This window comes from Eleginops maclovinus, chromosome 21, assembly GCF_036324505.1.
Source record: "Eleginops maclovinus isolate JMC-PN-2008 ecotype Puerto Natales chromosome 21, JC_Emac_rtc_rv5, whole genome shotgun sequence".
Taxonomy (NCBI): domain Eukaryota; kingdom Metazoa; phylum Chordata; class Actinopteri; order Perciformes; family Eleginopidae; genus Eleginops; species Eleginops maclovinus.
Window position 1 is genome coordinate 16,057,491 of NC_086369.1, and position 21,094 is coordinate 16,078,584.

The 21,094-nt window shown below is 39.9% G+C and overlaps 2 protein-coding genes across 3 annotated transcripts; both read left to right on the plus strand.

Moving 5' to 3' along the window:
- Positions 1-6,538: 6,538 nt before the first annotated feature.
- eloca (elongin C paralog a) lies at positions 6,539-9,167 on the plus strand. 2 transcript variants are annotated; one of them, XM_063873939.1, is made up of 5 exons: positions 6,624-6,725; positions 7,041-7,088; positions 7,558-7,585; positions 7,963-8,106; positions 8,709-9,167. In XM_063873939.1, exons 3-5 carry the CDS (start codon positions 7,582-7,584, stop codon positions 8,897-8,899), a joined length of 339 nt encoding a protein of 112 aa, XP_063730009.1. In that variant the 5' UTR covers positions 6,624-6,725; positions 7,041-7,088; positions 7,558-7,581; the 3' UTR covers positions 8,900-9,167. The 2 variants fall into 2 exon arrangements, with proteins under 2 accessions (XP_063730008.1, XP_063730009.1); XM_063873938.1 differs by lacking the exon at positions 7,041-7,088 and having other exon boundaries at positions 6,539-6,725.
- Positions 9,168-10,260: 1,093 nt separating this feature from the next.
- On the plus strand, positions 10,261-19,706 carry ube2wb (ubiquitin conjugating enzyme E2 Wb). Its single transcript, XM_063912811.1, has 6 exons — positions 10,261-10,327; positions 11,425-11,516; positions 15,413-15,515; positions 17,554-17,709; positions 17,790-17,865; positions 17,946-19,706. The coding sequence occupies exons 1-6, from the start codon at positions 10,313-10,315 to the stop codon at positions 17,957-17,959; spliced, it is 456 nt and encodes a 151-aa protein (XP_063768881.1). The 5' UTR covers positions 10,261-10,312; the 3' UTR covers positions 17,960-19,706.
- Positions 19,707-21,094: the final 1,388 nt, after the last annotated feature.

Below are 21,094 nucleotides of genomic sequence, written 5' to 3' on the forward strand. Positions count from 1 at the left end.
AGCTTCAATTACTCCTTCTAGTACACTTGTATCTGTTTTGCCCTCTGCCATTTTGTTCAACACTTAGCATGCAACTTAGTGTAATATTAAATCTTTAAATGTAATGTAAACTACTGAACCATAACTATGGACCCGTCATGAAATTACACATTCACAAATAGAAAACAAGTTACATACTGTTCAATTTACAAACTGTCAAAATGCAACATTTTTCTTTTCTCTCTTTTTTTTTTTCTTTCTTTCCCCAACAAAGGAGCACGAAATATTCAGTTCAATCTGTCCAGTTCAATGAACTAAATCAAGTTGGAGAATATACAATCTGACCTGTTATACGTTGCAAAGGTAGGCTTACTCGTCAGCTGAATTGTCCCTGTGCACCGTCTTCTTGCGCTGTGCCCTTTTCCCGCGCTGGTTTGCAGCTCGCGCAGCCTCGCTGAACAGATGCCAGAGTGAGTAGGCAGGTCCACGCGCTGGCCTACCACGTCAAGCCAACGCTCTGGAGACGCAGGCCCTCGGAGTTTCACAGGAAAGCTGATGCACCTCGGCTGTTGTTCCGACGGCTGTTGTTCCCTCTCGCGGGTGTTTACGCTGTCCTCCTTCCATCGACGGTCTCGCAGTCACCATGCAAAATCTTCCTCCATCCATCGAACGCTGCACCTCGAAGTTTCTGCAGGAGCACGCTCTTGTCGGGTGTATGCTGCGTTTCACTCGGTCGAGACACCTCTCCTCGACGTATTCTTCACTTTATGCAGACAGTTTCACTTCCCTCGAAGGATATGTTTCTCACTCCCCTCGGAGAATACGTTTTTCACTGTAGCTGCCCCTGACGCTCTTCTTCTGGTCAGAATTAAACCACGCATCGACTGATGCTTAATGAGAGTGATGTTTATTTTTTCCAATGATTTAATGTCTTCAGACACAAAGTACACCAAACACCAACACCAAACACCGTGAAAAACTGAAATGAAATAAATATAACAGTCTTAACATCGTCATCTTCCAAACAAATGAATATCTTAGGCCAATATCTTTTACAGTCCGTGAATATCCATGTGGCCTTCATGAAACTTAAATATTAAATCTTACAGACTATTTAAATATAAAATGTACAGAAAAAACAGTTTTCATACCGTGTGCGCCTTCTGACCGGAAAATCAGGAGCTGCTAAGGCTTTACGGACACACTGTTGCACACATGTTGCTCCATGAGCAGCGCAGGTCCAAAAGACTGAAAGCACGTCTTCCCAACTACTTACTACGTTTATCACAAGACTTCCTGTGCACGTCATTACGTCATTATTACGCATCAAATTATTAATTCACATTTAACCTTAACCTAATTATATATGAAATAGAGAAAGAATAAGAACATAAAACTACCTTAAACCAAAAATATTGCATGACAATAATATACAAAAATATTAATGCAACAAATAAATTGGCACACCTTTTCAGCGACAGCTACATAAACACTTAATGATGTTTTTATTAAATAACATATGTAGTTGCAATCATAAGGGATACGTCTTAAACCGGTCAATTAATAATTAGTCCATATGAGTGAACATCACGTTGCTGTTTGTTAGCGTGTGTAATCACATGTCATTATTACCGATACTCCGTGTTATCCTGTGTAATCACACGGAGTATCGAGTATCTGTGGGAACATTTGGGCATTCGGTATAAACACGTCTGGCCTGTCGGAGGAAAGTTTCTCATGTGTCTGTAAATTTAACTCTTGCTTCTGAAATAGATTGAGGCGTGTAAGCAGTGAGGGGATATCGCTGCTGCGGGTTTTCGTTGCTCAGACCTCAGTATTAAGCAGATCTCTTTACCATGCCTGGCATAGCTTAGCATAGCATCGCTTCATCTCTCATATTTACACAAACAAATCCCAGCCGCCGTAAAGCTATCACTCAGCATCTAAAGTTAACGATTAGAGAGTAAACAGCCTTTTCCCTCTCTGTCCGACGGATTCTGATAAAGGACTGTCGGGTTTATCTGAGCACATGTTGAGAGCTTTCCTCACCAGCTTTGAGTCATTACAGCTCAGGCAAACACAGAGACTGCTGAGACCCGCTCATCTGTCCGTCACGGGAAGCTTTCATACATGTGTGTGTGGGGGGGGGCAATTCTGCATTATAAACGATCTGCATGTTCCTCTACAGTTACAGTAATTACACATTATGTAACCAATGAAACAACTTGTTATTATGGTATAATGAGGGTAAACCAGATGTTGAAGTTATGGCCGTTGTGGGCCTCCGTACTTAGGTGATTATAAGATGCTTTTAACGTGTTATAATCAGAATAGAGAAACAGGTTTTGTGATTAAACTATATTAAGATTAATACTGGGGAAAAATGAATAAAAACAATTAAATTAACAGAATAAAACTATTTTTAAAAACATGTTAAGTTAAATTAAAATGTGGAGTAAAAAAATGAATTACAAATATTTCTATTAACATAATATGTTGAATTATTTTAATAAATATAGGAACATAAAATCTGTAATATTTTAAATAAATGTTAACATTAAAATATATATATGAAAACATAAGAAGTTAAAGTAAATAATCCAATGAAAAACAAATAAATGAACAGTACTAATAATAATAGATTAAATTTGGCGCCTTTCAAAGGACCCAAGGCCGCTTCACATGAAGTAAGGACAGACAACAAAACCAACTAACAAATATAAAGTAAAATAGCAGTAGGAGTGGAAGCACGGGCCTGTGATGGGTTAGGGGAGAAAGGTCATGGTGAACAGGTGAGTTTTTAGTGAGGGCCACAGACTCCGAGAAAGGGTGTAGAGGTGGAGGAGGTCAAGTACTGGGGGGGCGAGGGCATGGAGAGGCTTGTATGTGAGGAGGAGGGTTTTGTACTGGACTTGACCGGGAGCCAGTATCTTTTTTTATAAAGCATTTAATATTTAGTGCTTATAACTACACTTAAACACAACTACAAGAAGCTTATACCACATTAAAAGCATTTTCATTATGTGCCGTTAACTGTTTATTGTTGAGTCATTGTTTCAGCGAATCTTTTATAATTAGAATCCTGAATAATTGAATTATGTAATATTTGTATTATATTACATCCACAGAAGACAGCTGTGTGTCACAATACCACCACAGCACGGATGGACCAGTACTGAGTCTGCGTTAAATAAAACAGGGTTTGTTTAAACTACATTTAATCATCTTGACTTTCATGCATCGAGACGTTTGTGACGATGGTCCGTAAAGACATTCGGAGCAACATGAGGATATGAAGGCACTGAGGCTCGCTGCAGGCTGAAGGGACGGCCTCCTCAAATCCATTGTGACAAGCATTTCCCCCTTTTCACCGAAGAGACGCCCAAAGACATCCTCCCCCGTCCTCCCCCGTCTCCCCCATCATCCGGACCCTGGTTCTGACCTGGTTTACTTCAACTCAACTATTGTCCTCTGCATACATGATTGACGTTTGACCAACCCTTATTATAACTGGTGGTATAAAGAAGTAGAAAATGAGGTTTGATAGTCAAATCAAAACGAGGCCTAACCTACTTACCCACTTAATGTTACTGGGAATAATGGGAAACATTGGGGGAAGGTATCAAGGTACTTTTAATTTAGTACTGTAAAGTAAAAAGTAGAAAAGAGTGGTCAAATTTGAATATGCCGTAGTCTCAGTAGTGATCCTTCTGTGACTTTTTGTTTTAATGATGAGCAAAACATTTGAGTAAACGTAGGTTCATATCTTAGGTCAGGATACAGCATGTTTGGGTAATTTCATAAATCGAAAGTCTAAATTAAAAGGCAACACAGTAAAGTATTTCTGTGAACTCCTGCATGAATGAAATACTTGACAAATGTAGATAATGTTCTGGTTTTATTAGGAATTTCTGTGCAAAATGAGCCCAACAGTTTTATACTGAATATGTTTACATGCCAACACATACAGAGTATCAGAGAATAGTTAACTGAGTTTTACTAGATTTGACTAAGTGTATGCTTGATATTATTATTTAGATGGCTTAATAGAGTACCACAATATCTCAATATAGTATTAAGTGATATAAAGGGTCCTTTTGAATAATTACCTAGCCCTATATCAGACTAACGCCTACACTGCGGCAGCATTATTTACTAATTACGTAGAAGATCTGCAAACCAATCCACCAATTTAAGCCAAAATCGGGTGAGTAAATATTAATATATCAATACATTTGCAAGCCTATGAGAACACTAACCACACTCTAAGATATGACGCAAACATTTAACATGTAATTAGATTTAGTGTCTTTTTTCTAGCAAGTTAACTGCATCCCACCCTCTCCAGAATGGCCCGCTGTGTGCGCAAGAAAAAGGAGATCAGAGGGGATGTGTTAACGGGACGGGTGAGATCACTCCGCATTACAAGATGGTTTGAATACATTGTGTGTGTGTGTGTGTGTGTGTGTGTGTGTGTGTGTGTGTGTGTGTGTGTGTGTGTGTGTGTGTGTGTGTGTGTGTGTGTGTGTGTGTGTGTGTGTGTGTTGAGGGAGCCCTGTTCTGAGGGTCCACAGCAGCCTCCCTAAAATAGAGTTGAGAGCAGCTGCAGGGCAGGGTGGGGGGGTCGTATCAGAGAGACATGAAAGGGACTGCCGCCCACCCGCCCACTCTGATCGTAAGCACTAATGGTGTAATGGGGGACTGGAAGGTCAGTGATTGTTTTTGTGTATGTGTGTGTGTGTGTGTGTGTGTGTGTGTGTGTGTGTGTGTGTGTGTGTGTGTGTGTGTGTGTGTGTGTGTGTGTGTGTGTGTGTGTGTGTGTGTGTGTGTGTGTGTCAACAGGCTACTGGAACTTTCTGGAACACAAACTGACAGCATGGCTAAGCCGGGTTTTACTGTAAGACCAATACCAGGTCAGGTGTCTCCTCTGCAGGACTCACATGTGCCGCAGCCATGACTTCCACTTAAACAAAATCATCTCCCACCAGTTCTTTAATATCTGTGAGTGTGTGTGTGATTCCCCCCGCGTCACACACACACTCACAGTTTGCTGGCACGCTCAGTCTACTCTTAGTGTCCCGGCTCGGATATCTGCGTCCATATGCACGCCTCACATTTCAGCAGTCATCACTTTTGCTGCATGACAGAAGCAGGATCAGGGCAAAGTCACATTCTGAACCTGACCGTGACTACAGTATGTGCCCACTTAATCTCCAGCCTCCCCCTACTCCCCTGTACCTGCCACAGGAGAGACTTTATGAGATGTGATGAGGGCTGTTGATGAAACAACAACCCACGTCAGTCTAGAGAGAAAACACGGGTCTTTTTGGATGAAAATGCAAGTTTATCCCTAATTCAGAAAGATTAATAATCAAAATAATCCAGAAAAAGACGAGGGAACACAAGCTTCTTAACATTAAAAGTGAATTATCATCAGGTTTTATTCATGTTTTACATATTTTCTTGACCATTATTTGTTTGTTATTTGATTGTTGTGTAGTGATTGGTTAGTTTATCTGCTAATTTTGTTATAAATGATGGTAGTTTTCTTCTTCTTTTGTTATTAATCCGTACATTTTGGTCTTGTTTGGCTCATTTAAAAGAAGGAATCAAAATCCAGCCATTTCTTGACCTCTCCTGACTTCCTTTTCTTTAAATGTGGATTTTATGCAGTCTTATGTGCAAAAAAATAAATAAAAACATGGTGAATAAATTAATAGAAGCTGGACTTTGTAAGGGATATGAAGAAGTGCAGAGTACATGCCTCTTTCTCTGTCCCCCCTCTCTCTCATTCTTTCTTGAATCCAGATTTATGGGACTGCAGAATGTCTCTGTCATGTCCAATCAGCACCTGCTCTCTCTCATCATAGCTTGGTGGTGACAGTCTGAAACACAGGCGCCCCCTAAAGGCTTCACAGCACACTACCATCTCTTCATAAATGGCCTGTAAACCAGTGGAAATTTGACTAGTCATCTCAGATCCTACCCCTCTGATCTTTTTGTGAAACCATGGATCACGAGACAATGGACCCCTGCACAGTCATGCAAAAACATGTCTTTTTTAAAACATGGAGCCAATGGTGATGTAGGCTAGATATCCAATAATAGCCTCTGATTTGCATGTTGCTTTGTCTCTTGGGTATCGTATTGTGACATCATGGATTATGAGACTATTGGCCTTGCACAGACATGCAATAGGCACCTAAACCCCTAGAAAAGAGCAAGACCTTTTTGTTGTTGTTGTTGTTGTTTGTGTCCTTTTTCTTCTTTTTTTTTAGACATTTTGTGTCTGTTTGTATTTGTTCTGGACTTGTGTGTGTTGTTATATTTGTCCTGTGGCTGTTTTGCCCCTTTTTGAGCCATTTTTTGTTTTGATTTTTGGCTGTGGCTTGGGGACATTTTAAGTTTCATAGTAGTCATGCTGTGTCCTTTCTTTTTAAAACTGGACCTCGGATTTGCATGTTGCTTGTTCTCTCTGTTTAAGGCATGGCATGTTGTATCCTTGGAAAAAAAACCTATAATACTTAAATTAATAAATACAAAAATACATTTAACTTTCAAACTACTTTTTTTTGCAACGATAATGACCTCAATTTAAAGGGACCGCTTCTTTCTGCCAATGAAATCCCACGGAGGACATTTATCGCGGACTGGGTGCTCACCTAAAGTAGTTCCGGGTAAAAACAGCCTACTGGCTAACGTTAGCTGCAGCGCAATCCTCTCCTGCTGATTCTTCTTCTAAATACGTAAGAAAACTGTGTTATGTTTGTGATTACAAGGTGTTGTGTGTTGTTGTGGTTCGGACTGGTTGTCTGATATTAATTAAATATCCTGACAAAAGGAATTAAAGTCCTTTTTGTGAGGCGTTAGCATGTTAGCAACCGATAGCTAACGCCGAAACACCTTTTGAACGGAAAATAAAAAGCCGATTTAAATGGTTAAATTGGATCACAGCTGAAACGTTAGCAGCTTTATGAGATGTATAACTATGTATTCTTACTAAAGGCATGTTATTTTGTTGTAGTGTTTTATTGTATAAGTTTGATCTGTCTCTGGTACAGGGTGACTGTCACAAATTCACTAAAACAACAAGCAAGGCCTAGCTAACTGTGAGCAGAAACCTTAATTATTACACATTGTATATTAAAGTCCTGTGTGTTCACATGTGATGTTTTTCAGTGGTGTAATGTAAACAAGTAGGTTTACTAAATCACTGCACTTGAATACAATTTAGAGGTACTTGTACTTTACTTAAGTATTTACATTGTATGCTACTTTGTACTTCTACCCCACTACGATACAGAGGTAAATGGTGTCCACTACATGTATTTAATACCTTTAGTTACTTTACAGATTTGGATTAATGATCAGCCCTTAAATCAGACTGTAGTTCACCTGCAGTAAATCCAGCAGCTACCCTGCAGTATACAAAGCCATTCAAACTAGCTGCACCTTTACCAGCTCTGAGAACACTTCAATGATCAATCATTATAAAACATATCAGAGATATTATTCTGAAATGGACCAATCAGACAATGACTACTTTTGACTTATTGTAACTTTTGTGCCTCCTTTCAGGGTAAACAGAAATCCCGGAGCAGGATGGGTGAGTTATACACTGATCATGTAATTATTTATATATAAACACATATTTAACACACAGTCTGTTTCAGTCTCTTCAGTAGGTTGGTATATCCATCTTTTTGGAATTATAGTACATTGACTGACTAAATGCTGTTGTGACAAAACACTCTTCCAACTTAATTAAAATAAAGTATATATCTATTTAACTAAATGATCCTGTACCTTCCAATGCTTAAGGTTGTCATGGTTTCATGCATTCATTAAATGCCTGACGGTGTGTGTGCCGACTCAAATCTTCCAAAGTCCCAACTGTTATTATGGCAGTTGTCCTGTGTGTGTGTGATGCTGCAGCATTTGTCCTGCAGCTGTTTGAGGTTGTCAGTGTTTGCTGCTTCACAGACGGAGAAGAGAGAACCTACGGTGGCTGTGAGGGGCCAGATGCCATGTACGTGAAGCTGATCTCTTCGGATGGCCATGAGTTTATCGTGAAGAGGGAACACGCCTTAACCTCCGGGACTATCAAAGCCATGTTGAGCGGACCAGGTGAGCCTTTGGGAAAATGACTTGGAGTTTAGCAAACAGCTTACATCTGGTGAACTAAGGAACACAAACCAAAAAGTCTTGTGTGGATTAGCTCTTCATGTTTTCTACCCAGACTGCTGGATTCTTGTTGTTGTTATGACCAGTTGATGGCACTGTGTTCACTCTATAAAACTGCTTGTTATCCTCTTATTTAACTTGAATACAAATCTTAGTTAACCCACAAGCGCCTGTTAAAGGAACCCACCTAACATTCAAATGACTGCTTTAATACATATTTTATACTCCATTTTCCTAATACTTAATGTGAACAAAATGAGTTGTTTAAGATCTTTTACACAAACTCAGAAAAGGGGAGTGGCTGAGAAGTGAAGCAGAGAAGCTGATGTGTATTATACGTTAGTTATGACAAATTCTCATGTGTCTAATAATAATAATAAAAACCTAAAGTGAAGTCAGTTTGGAAAGGCATGCCTGTAAACATAATGTAAATATTTAGCAGACTTACTTTGTTTGGTGATGGTTTCCAGGATTGGATATTGAAAGGTGTACTTCTTGCATTGATTAAAATTCAACGTTAACTGTCTAACTCGCTTCATCCTCAGGTCAGTTTGCTGAGAATGAAACCAACGAGGTGAACTTCCGGGAGATCCCGTCTCACGTCCTGTCCAAGGTCTGCATGTACTTCACCTACAAGGTCCGCTACACCAACAGCTCCACAGAAATCCCAGAATTCCCCATCGCTCCGGAGATTGCGCTGGAACTGCTCATGGCTGCAAACTTTTTGGATTGCTAAAGTTACAGAGAAAAAAATGTAGCAGCTTAAAACAGTTTTAGATCTTTTTGAATATTTAAATTGTTTTTGCCATTTACTTATATGAAACCTGAATAAATATGTCAACATGTTATTATTTCCTTTTTCTTTTTGCACCTGGCTTTCTGTCATAGTTTTATTAGTATTAAAGGATTTCATTTTAATGTAATACATGGAGATGGCTTGCCCCCGAATGTGATAAATGTTTCCCCACCTCTCCAGATGAATAAAGGCCTGTTTGGTGAGCACACTGTGATGTTACCTCACTTTGCATGTACAGATACTAGCCAAGGTCGGGTAAATCAATGAAAATGTAAAAGAGCATTTGTCAGACATATTGTTCATTCTAAAATACATCATTACATATCGCACATTAGATCATAAGAGGTAGGAGGCCTTACTTTAAAAAATGTCTTCATACCGGCCTGCTTGGGATGTTTGGAAAATGTTAAAACAGATGTGTTGAATTCTCTATTAGGACACAATGTAACTAAGGCAGGTAAAGGTAACGTGTATAAATGTAAACAACTAAACTAATTGGGTCATTTACAAATATTTGGATGCACTTTAACATACTGGTTTAGACAGTCTGGTTTGTACGAAGTGGAATGAAAAGATTTAAAACAACGTATCTTGATGATTACACCTGGGAGCTTTGTGAAAACATTCAAATGTACACACATACCAGAGTTTAGCTTAAAACATTGATACAGCGTCCTCTCGATCCCTGTAGAAGAAGGCACTGTGGACTTCTATCAACGTTTTATACATGTCTTTACCAAAATAAGTTTATTATTCCCAAACTCTATTTTTGCAGACATAAAGTCAGGGAATGATGAAGAGAAAAGAAAGGTGGATTAATATAGATTCTAACAGTTGGAGAAAAAAGGTTGATGTAAATGATAATTGTACAAAATACTCGTAAGGATATGTGTGTGTTTTGGATTTACCAACACTCAACACCTTTATCTTATTTTATATATTACCTTAAATATGCAGCAAAACAGAAAGTTAAGAAATTAGAAACAGTCTTCGCCAAAATAATAAGACTAACCTACAAACCTCTATTTTCCACTTGATATCTTTATTTGATAGTACCTCGTTTAAATGCTGAAAATATATGAATAGTTTTCAAGAAAATACATTTGTGTATAACATATTTCTGCAAAAAAAGATGATTCATTTGTTTTTCCTCCAGTGGTTCTTGAAATAACAGCGAAGAGAATTTTTGTTTTGTTATGAAATTAATGTTATACAAAGCTGCTATATGGTCAATTACCGTAATCAAGATCTCGCGAGATGACCTCCCCGCTGATTGTTTTACTGTCAAAACAACTTGTGTGCGTCACGTGATCTGTGACGTAGTGCCTCCGCTGCTGCAGGGGGGTTTCCATCATGGCGTCGATGCAGGTAAGAACACAAATGACAGCGACCTGGATATTTATAATTTACCTGACCTTCAGTGGGGTTTATTCACGCGGTTTACTCACCTCTTCACTTTGGTACAGGTATATATCCGAAGTGGTGTTGACATTAAAGTAAAAGCGAGGATTTTTATGCTAAACTGTTAGCTCTTCTGCTAGCATTACAAGTTAGCATCATCATCAACAGAAACCAGCCTCTTTTTTTATTTCATCTTGACTGGCGATGTGTTTTAATCCCAGTAACACATATATATGAACTCAAGGAATGAGATGTTTTGGGTTAATATTAAAATGTAATCTTTTAAATGTGTGATAGATGCTGTTTTGGCTGGCGTTGACGTAAGCTAGCTAACGAACCAGTGCGCAGCAGATTGAGCAGCTTATCAAATAATAACAAACATTAACCGTTTTACTTTAATAAGATATAAAATAACAACAAACATGTGGCCTTTTTATCAACAGTTTGATAATCAATTCAATTCCAGGCAGTCTTTTCCACACGCTGTAATAGTTTTTATTTGTGAAGTCTTGGCAGTTTCCTCTCCAGCTGAGCAGGTGCAGGTGGAGACTTCAGATCATTTATGAATAAAATAAGACGAATATAACTATTATTTAATCCACTGATGAGCTGGGTTTGAGCCTCTTATTTTCTCATTTTAGTCGGCTTAAAATAGCTCTAATAGTCAGGTTGAGTGTTGTTTTTAACCAACATTTACAGCATTTACATCAATAAGATGTAACACATGTGTTTTTACCAGCAGTTTGATAATTGATCTGTTAATGAAAGGAAGGAAGAAGAAGGCAGTATTTTCTACGTGCTATAATTGTGTAGAATATTTATAAAACAAAAGATAACTCTTATTTAATCCACTGATGAACTGGGGTCTTGCTCTTTTATATCCCTTATTTTCTTATTCTATTCGGCTTTAACTAGCTCTATTAGTCAGGTAAAGTTTTAGTTTTCCTCAACTTTTACAGTTTTTACAGCAATAAGATGTAAAATAATAACTAACATGTATGTAAGGAAGAAGACAGGAGTGTTTTCTACATGCTATAATTGTTCTCATTCTATTTCCACCACAGAAAAGGCTACAAAAGGAATTATTAGCCATGCAAAACGATCCGCCCCCAGGAATGACGCTCAATGAAAAAAGTGTACAAAACACCATCACACAGTAAGTCATCCTGTTTTCTATTTAGCTTAAATAACCTTTACGCTAATCTGTAGACAGAGGGTACAAGGAAACGTTGTTGTGGAGCTCTTTTGAATAACAATTTTACTATCCGTTTATTGATTCAGCTGTCACTGCTTTCCATTGAGACTGTGTGAGAAGCAAACAGAGGAGTGTAAACAGTGAGCTAAATGTAATGATCTACCTGTTCTTATTAGTGGCAAACCTAAAGTATTGGATAGATACTTTAAATAGCTAAATGCCTGCAACTGGTAGTAGATCATGCAAGCTTCACTAAAACAAAAACCGGTCGTTTAATACAAATATGAGGTGATGGTATTAAATCATGCAAATAGCAGAAATAGGTGTGCAAGGGCAGTCAAAGGAAGGTATACTAACAATAAAACATGTAAAAGATAAGAGTAACAAAAGGAAGACCGTCTGTGGATATATTCTTTATGGTAGTCAGCGTCTGCTAAAAGCCTCTCAAATACAGGCTGACTTCTTTTAAATGTGCTTTAAAAATGTCCCCGGCTCGAGGAGAGAATTTCATCGTTTTTGTGCAAAGTAATAAAAGGCTGAGCTGCTGATGTTCTTATTTTATGCGGTGTTGTGTAATTAAAAAGGTCAGCTTTCTATCTTATGTGTAGTCACATCAGTGGATTGTTTTTGGATGACCTATGCAGAGGGCATCACTACAGATCCTCTTGGAATAAATGCTGGTCGGTAGGAGAGATGAAATGCAGGTGTATTAAAGCTGAATGTACAGAGGAATCGGGGTCATTCCAGAGACGGGCAGCCCCTCAGCAGAGTGTCTCTAATGCACAGTGTCACTATTCATCCTTATAAAATATTTAACGGTTGATTTGGCATGCAGCAGTGTGTCTAGGGTAGCAAGGAACAGAGGCTGCTTAGCTGACCTCTCTGTCTCGGTTTCCTCCCTTTAACCGCCCTTATTATGTTAACTGATTTAGTCAAACGGTGTCTGATAAGCAGGAGGGATCAGCCAAATTTTGATCTGGGGAGGGATTAGCGACAAATATTCTGGACGTCATTCAGATGACTTTTAGCTGCTGGCTATCAGGTAGAGATGCTACCTGTTCAGAATCAGAGCCGTGACATCTATGGCTGTATAAAGGGTAATTCAAAGGGGATGTAGCTGATGGCCCACATGTTAAAAGTCGAGTATTTATGTATTTGCAGTATGATGAACTGGGAGTGCGTTGCATTGTTTTTGGGAGAAATGCTGAATTAATTGACATTATGCAAACAGTGCATTGACGCTTTGACTAGTCACAGGAAAGGCAGGACTTTTTGCACCCCGATTGCGTGGCTTCTTTATAAATACAAATACTGTTTGCTTGGCTTCCCCCTATACTTCTTGGGGCTGTCGAATTCATAATAATAATACAGTTTATTTGGGAGGCGCCTTTCAAATCACCCAAGGACACCTTACATGGCATAGGGTAACATAGGGAGAGTTAAAACAGCGGACATCCGGGGTAAAACAAGACACACAACAGGAAGTGGTAGTACAGTTTATGGTGAGAATGCCAGTTTGAATAGGTGGGTTTTGAATTGAGTTTTGAATGTTGTTATGGAATCTGACTGTCGGATATGTAGTGGCAGGGAGTTCCAAAGTCTGCAATTGCACCATAGTTGCTGGTATTATCAGGAAAATGGGTGTCCCAAAATCCACCTCTCTTCCCGTCACTGTCTGTTTCAGTTTAAGGTCAAAGCCAAACTCTGAATCCCTGCTGTGAGAAATGTTAAAGAGTTCAGGAGCTTCCCTTTTTCACGTATACTCTCCAGGAGAAATACCACAGGGACATTTCCCCCAAATCTTTTCACTACCCCTCAGTTCTGACCTTGAACCCGACCCGCTGTTTGGCTTTTTTGGCACCAGTCGGAGAGGAAGCGTTCAATCGCACACTGTCCTCCGCCTCTGTTTTGGCCAGACGTGCAGGATTATGTAAAGATGGAGAGATGATTTGTGGGACATCATGTCCTGTCTGAACCTTACAAGGACATGATGTTCAAACAAAAGTCAAACTAAAGGATTTCCTCATTCTTTTTGTCGTATTTCAGTCTAGATTTCAATCTTTATAGGTTACCAATCCTCCAAGGAAGAGTATAATGGTGCGTTCACAGAGTATAAGCGAACACATCGCATCTCTCTTATCTCTCGAGTTTCTCCGCGGCTGTCAGTTGTGTACCCGCATCATTCAAATACTATGGTAGATACCAACTACATCAAAATGAACAGTTTCTGAACAGATGTGATGAGCTGGGGGCTCTGTGTGCTAACGGCTGATGTTTTGGTTTTCTGATTCAACGTCAGAGACCGCCGGCTGAGATCTGTACCGCTGATTGGTTAACGCGAGAACCCTCACGATTGACGTGGCCCCCTTCAGTCGCTTCAATCGCCTCATTAGCGCCGCGGCATCCGCTTCATGCGCACCGCCGGAGCAAATTTGTGCGTCTTCGCGTCTTTACATTGACTTTACATGTAATCGCGACGCGCCCAAAAATTGCATTGCGTCCGTTGTGAACGCACCAAAGGTCTATATGTGTGTGCTGTACAGATAAAGCTTCATTATTATACATGCAACGCTGGCTTATACATGTGTTTAGTATGTTAAAGGTGGATTGCAGCAGTCCTGCTCCACTATCAAAAGTGCTCTGTTTTATTGAGTCATACTCCGTGCACTCCTGTGTTTTAAAACTCCATAAAAACTCCCATTAAGATCTCACCTCCCTCGTCAGCTCGACGTCAGACTGCCTGACTGTTTTGTGTGTGTATGTAAAAGCGACATGTCTACGAACAGGTTCCTCTAGCTTCCTCGTTCTTTGCATCCATCTCAACAGAGGAGGACACACCCTGATGTGTCCTCCTCTGTTGAGATGTCTGTCAGGCAGGCGTTTGATTTCTGCGTCATGGTTACTGACTGTCGTATTTACCCTTTTCAATCAAGCGAGTCCCGGTGGAGTAAAGCAGTCTCTTCCTGCTTGACATTCAAGGTAACCTTCTACTTTGTAAAAACAAACATGGACACTAAGGACAAAAAGCTGTGACTGTGGTAGCTTTTGTTTAGGGTACACGGTGTCTCTTTAGCTGCTCATTAGATTAGGAAGAGTGTCACATTTGCACTCCATATTTTTATTGCCTGGATCATATAATCGCCCGGCTACAGATGGCAAAGTTGAGCGTCATGTCCTTGGGTTTGCTTTCCTGTTTTCACTGTAGGTGGCATCAGGTGTATTTCAGCATCATGTACAGTTGATACGGCTGGAGTTAAAAACATGGCTGACCTCCAATGCTGGCCTGAATGTGCTGTGCTCGAGGCTACATCTGAAAGAGGCACAAGGCTGTGAACCCGAACAACAAGTCTCCGTGGTGACCCATCTTTCCTCTGCGAAACGAGGGCAGAGATTGTGAAGCTGCCATCACAGTTTCCTTTGCTCTCCTGCACAGGATGTGGAATATCTGGCTTTGTTATACATGTTTATGAAGCAGGTCCTTCATCCCGAGACACTGGATCCTCCCTGCACAGTCAGCACAGTGCCGGGCCACAGAGGCCAGGATGGATTTAGTTTAGATCGATAGAGTATCATGTTGGTACTGAAGCGCCGCCATAACCCCGCTGAAGATTGAATATCAGAGGCATGAGTCAGGCTAAAATGCTTTGATTTACAGCAGTGTGATCTTTTTGTGATGAGATGTGCAAGTCATCCTGCACGTGTACTGCTAATCTACTCCAGAGGGATGAGATATAACACACACATTATTAACTTGGCACAGTTTTGCTGATCTACTCGGAATAACGCCGGTCTTAAGAGCTTCAAACACATATATTTCTGTGTTTGTTCAACATGTTTTATTCTGTGCTTTCGTCCAGGTGGATTGTAGACATGGAGGGAGCTTCTGGCACGCTCTATGAAGGAGAGAGATTTCAGCTGCTTTTCAAATTTAGTAGTCGATATCCTTTTGATTCACCTCAGGTAAGTTCCTCTGCAGCTGTTAGTGTGTGTGTGTGTGTGTGTGTGTGTGTGTGTGTGTGTGTGTGTGTGTGTGTGTGTGTGTGTGTGTGTGTGTGTGTGTGAGAATGTGTGTGTGTGTGTGTGAGAATGTGTGTGCGTGGCTCTTTGTCTGCTTCATCCATGACGCACAAGCTGCTTTCCTGGGTGTGGACATCAAGGTCATAAAGTTTATTTTTGATGACTTTTGTTTTAGTTTAGGGCCAGAAATAAAACTCCTTTGGCTACAGGTACAGAACACGTGGCTGGAGAACGGTGTAGATGTGTTTAAATCTGAGCTGTTAAATGTCATTTGGTCCACTCAAACATTTAAATCATGTCTTTTCATTTAATTTTACAAAAGTAGAGTGGATTTATTGTCAAACAGTTGCAACACAGCTCCATCTCCTGGTACATTAGGTCTGTTCAGCTTCAAAATATTACAGCTAATAAACAAGAAAACTGAACTTATGTTCTGTCCTTTATTCTATTTCTACTTGTGTTTTAACCAGAGAATATCATTTCAGTGTAGATTTAACCCTAAAATGCGTCCTTTTGTCCCTGCTTATTATAGTATAGACTGACAGACAGTCCTCTTGTGGTTCCTTACAGATCTAGCTATGCTGTTTGCTTACGTGACCAAATGTGCAATCTGTGTTTTCCATCTTTATCTGTTTAAAGAAGGAAGGTCTTAACTATTAAAGTGGCTACAAAACAGATCCATATGCTGCCGGTTTTGCAGGAGCACAGATTTTAAAGAGTAGTTGTTGGCAGTAAACATCTTCCTCTCCAACTATGCAACAAGCAATGTAGAAAAAAAGGCATGAAATAATGCAAAGACCCCTCTGTACTCCCCGTGTGGCTGCAGCAACAACCGCATGAAGCTAGCGGCTCTGCAGTTGTTAGTGGGATGAATCTGTTAGGAATCCCCCACACACACACACACACACACACACACACACACACGCTGCAGCCACAGTTGAGGGGATTAGTTTATCTCCACAATCTTGTTTCACTCATCAGGAGCCTGGCGACCTAAAAATAGAGGATGAGTAGGTGTAGAGAAAATTAGATAAACTTAGCTGCTTAGCTCCTATCCTCTCAAGTAGGAAGGACAAGCTGTCAGAGAGGCCCTCCACTGAGGCCTGGGGGCCCCAGAGGGAGCTGCAGTGCATTATGGGATTGTGTGAGGAGCTTTAGTGATGGTTCAACAACACAGAAAGCAACGGGACAATCGGCTGACTGCTACGGAGTTTGTCACTTTTGTGTTCACAGAAAACCTGCCATTTGTCCAGTTTGCCTCACAGCAGCACCTTTTCCACAGTGTACTGTGATTGGTTGCATTTTAATTGACTCCATTATAATCCTGTCCATGTCTCGGTCCTTACATGTCAAACAAAATGTCTTACCTATAATAACCTTCCTAAATACGATAGCTTTTATTTGAACTTTTAACATCATGTAGACCCTGTTTCCAAAACATTTGATGAGTTGATATTATTTATGAGCAGAAGGACAAAAACATGCTTTAATAGGACATAAGAGACAGTCCGACTCTGACCTCAGAGCTTTAATCTTTTATCCAACGTTTCAGTAAATATTTAAGCTTTCTGTGTCAGCTTCACTTTCTGCTCCTCCAGCCTCTCGCTGGCTACCATCCTGATACCGTAATAGAGCGTGTCTCTTATAAATTACGTCTCCCATTCCCCTCTCTTCTCTCACCAGCCCCTCTCTCCTTATCCTCATGTCTCTGAGCCTGAGTTTAAACAGGATATCTCATTATTTTCTGTCATTCATGAAAAAATCTACACTTTTTTCCTTAAAAAATGCTCTGCCGAGATGCGTTTTCTCCCCTCCAAAATGACCCAAATTGGGTGCAAAATAAGGGAATGGTTAAATAATACGGTACATTTTTAGACTCAGTGACTAGCTTGGACAAACCCACCACCTGTTAAAGTCTTATCCTCATGCTATACACACTGAATACTCCTCGTAACCGCTGCTCTGTTCCTCTCTGTTGCAGGTAATGTTCACAGGAGAGAATATACCTGTCCACCCTCATGTGTATAGTAACGGTCACATCTGTCTATCTATTCTAACGGAGGATTGGTCGCCAGCCCTCTCAGTGCAATCAGTTTGTCTTAGCATTATCAGCATGTTGTCCAGCTGCAAAGAAAAGGTAAACAAACTGCCGAAGATAAAGACCTGCATGTTCATTAAGAGCTGGTTCATCTGACTGATGTCCCCTTTTCCTTGCAGAGACGACCGCCTGATAACTCCTTTTATGTAAGAACGTGTAACAAAAATCCAAAGAAGACAAAATGGTGGTATCATGGTGAGTATTTACACCTCACATGTGATCAGAAATACTCGTTAAAGACAATTAATTAAGATGGGCTCTGTTTCCCTCCACAGACGATACATGCTAATGTACAAACTTTGTAGTAATCGTAGAAGAAAGAAGTCCTACTGACCTACGTAAAGCACTTTTTAATCATTCAGTCTTTGAACTCTTTTGACTGGAACAATGGACACGATGCGCTGGAGGCTCTCGGTCTGCATTAGCCCCCCTCCCCTCCTTCCCACCCACCCACCCTGGGATGCATGTTTATAAAAATAGCGAGCGAGAATAATGGTAGATGCTCCCAAGATGGATCGTTATTTGGCAGGAAGCTCGCACAGCAGTGGTGGTGAGATGGTTATAATTCCTGTTTTATTATTGTTACTTTTCGTTTGTGTGGGGGGGGGGGGGGGCAAAGGGGGTTTAAAGGTCCTTGTGTTGTGCAATAATACCCGATGGATGCATGCTTGGGCCTACAAAGAGAAATCCAAATTTATCCGGACGGGATCGGACCACCACAACCCCAAGACGATGCTTCATCCGTTTGTTCTTTAGATTACATGCACTGTGAACGTCTCTAGGCACTACACGTTAGCCCCCTCCTCACACACCGTGGGAATGGGGGTCCTCCACTTATTTATCAGGTTTAAAATGTGGGGTTTAGTTTGTAACCACTGTATGGAGTAGACACCATTTCCTTCTTCATCTTCCAACCTGAGGCCGGGTCGCAGCTCTCGGACGAGGCGTTGGTACGGATGTGATAACAGCTGGACGGCCTGGGATGTGCAGCGGCCCCTCGCTCTTCCGTTAACGAATGTCTGATCCACTTTTATTTGTATGATACCGTTTATTTTATTTCATGCTTTAATCTTTTTTTAAATGTTATTTTTAAGCTTGAAAAAAAGGAGCGTTGGGTCAGTATTTGTATTTGTTATTTCCTTCCGTTGTGATCTCCAGAATGGGAACAGAGTGAGGACAGAGAGGAGGGTCTTAAAAGAGTCTTGTGATTCCCCTGGTCGGAGTTTTGGCTCAGGTACTTTTTTCAATAAAGAGATCGCCTCTCAAATAAAAGATCAGATATTTTACCTATATTTTCACCCAGAGAGACTGTTATGTTGTAAACCAGTAACACGTCTGAATCTATTGTACATAAGCCAGTGGAGGGAGTTAGCAGAGGATGCATTTACTTTATAGCGGGGGGACGATGGGAGTTATTTCTTCGGAGGGTGGTCTGCATCTTTTGCTAATTAGTTGTAGTTTTACAGTGGGGGTGCATGCCATTTCAAACCCTGCTTTTTATTATTGGCATCATGTGACACCTTTTTCCATAGGTTTACTACAGACTTCCTTTCCCATTAAGAAATGGTTATCGTCGCTCGGTCAGAGATACTTGAATTTTTCCATCTTGGGTTTTTTGTGCTTTATCTTTTAGAGTGAATGTGAGGATACTCCATACTGTAGAGGAGACTACCACAGCACAGCGCTATCTCAAAAGCTATATTGATAACTTAAAGACAACTATTTAACCAATGACTTTTTATTTAGTTAGCTTCATCGCGAGGGTCTGCTGAGGAACGGCCTGGTTGCAGTCGTTTGTGTGGGGGGGTTTGAAGCCCTCCTGTAGAAGAGATTTGAAACGTTACAAAGGTTATTATTTTTAGGGTTTTTCTTCTTCCTGTGGTTTGAACTCTTAGCTTGCAGGTTGTTGTGAGTGATCAACACTAACGAGGGTGTGTTTATTTATATTTGACATTTTGTTTTGGGATGTGCAAGCTCCGTGTAATAGGTGCCTGTTCATTTTCATAATCAATAATAAAAGCAAAGATTCACTTTTATTCACCCGTGGTTTGCACAATGCTTGGATACATAATGCTTGTTTTATTCTCCCCCTGCAGCGTCTGTAAGCATTTATCCATTTCATGCACGACTTTAACTGAATGGGTTTAATTAGGAGGAAAGTTAAGAGAGAAGTTTGATAGTTTCAGCCAAAACTACGTCTAAAAACAAGTCACTGTAGCAGAAAACTCATAGACTCATTTAATCACAGAAGTCAGATTATCCAATAATTAAGAATAGTTTGTACTTTAACACCTATAAATATTCCAATGCTAAGTATATTATGCACACAGTGAATCATGAGGGCTTAAATCTAGCAAACTAACATTTTAAAAACATTCAATACCTTTTCATTCATGTCAGATAAACTTTTAGAAATGGTAATCCTCTAGTTTAGTACACCAGATGCATTACTATCTACACAATGTCTTAAACATGGGACACTCGTTATTGTCTTCAGAGTGTTGGTGGACAAACTAAAGAGACTTCACTCATAAAGCCAAAGGAAGAGGACACGAATAATAATAATTCATATTATTTAGAGGCGCCTTGCAAAGCACCCAGGGACACCTTACAATTCAGAGGATAAAAATGGTACAAAAGGACAGGGAACATGTAGGGAAACGGAACAGGCTGAGCGGAACAGGTGGGTTTTGGGGAGGGTCTTGAATTTAACACGCAAACTGCATGTTGAGTCACAGAAATTGGCTAATGATCCAGTATATAAAGCTATCTTTGCACTACAAAACACACTTTAAGTATGTGATGAAGTCCATGTGAAATTATCACTGGTAAAAAAAACTTTCTGTAAACTAAAATGGTTCAAAATATTCATTATCTTAGTTTAGGTACACAGGATGCATTTATCACCCTCCTCTTTAATTGTTCTTTAACCTGGGTTATGTATTTTTTTTTAATTTAAATGTATTTTTAATTAATGTTATTAATTGTGTTGTTAGCAAAGCTTGAAAAGAGACCATGATTTAATTTGAATCAACAGTCAGTTTTAATCACTAATAATTCACCACAAAAACAACCGTGGTCTCGTGGCGCCATCTAGTGGTCATTCTACGACACTACTGTCAAATCTTGTGAAACAATTATATTTCTTTACATTTATTTAATTCCAATGGTCCCTTAGCTAATGCTTTCTGCATTTCTATACTGATGGTACATTTATTCATTATTACTCTTATTTATTGTTCAGCTAAACTTCACATTAAAAGGCACAGTGAAATCACAATGTAGATAATTCTATAATATGCTTTAATGAAAGTTGATTAAGACAGAAAAAAGCTATATTAAAGTCCACATGTTCCCCCTTAGTTATAAAGCCCTTTATGGCTAATGGAAATAATTAGTGCAAATAAATAGTAATTTAATGTAT

Excerpts from the sequence above, each read along its gene's own strand:
- eloca (XM_063873938.1), top strand. Across the intron at positions 8,107-8,708 it reads AGCCATGTTGAGCGGACCAG|GTCAGTTTGCTGAGAATGAA; the intron begins GTGAGCCTTTGG and ends CTTCATCCTCAG.
- ube2wb (XM_063912811.1), top strand. Across the intron at positions 15,516-17,553 it reads ATCCTTTTGATTCACCTCAG|GTAATGTTCACAGGAGAGAA; the intron begins GTAAGTTCCTCT and ends TCTCTGTTGCAG. Across the intron at positions 17,710-17,789 it reads TGTCCAGCTGCAAAGAAAAG|AGACGACCGCCTGATAACTC; the intron begins GTAAACAAACTG and ends TTTTCCTTGCAG.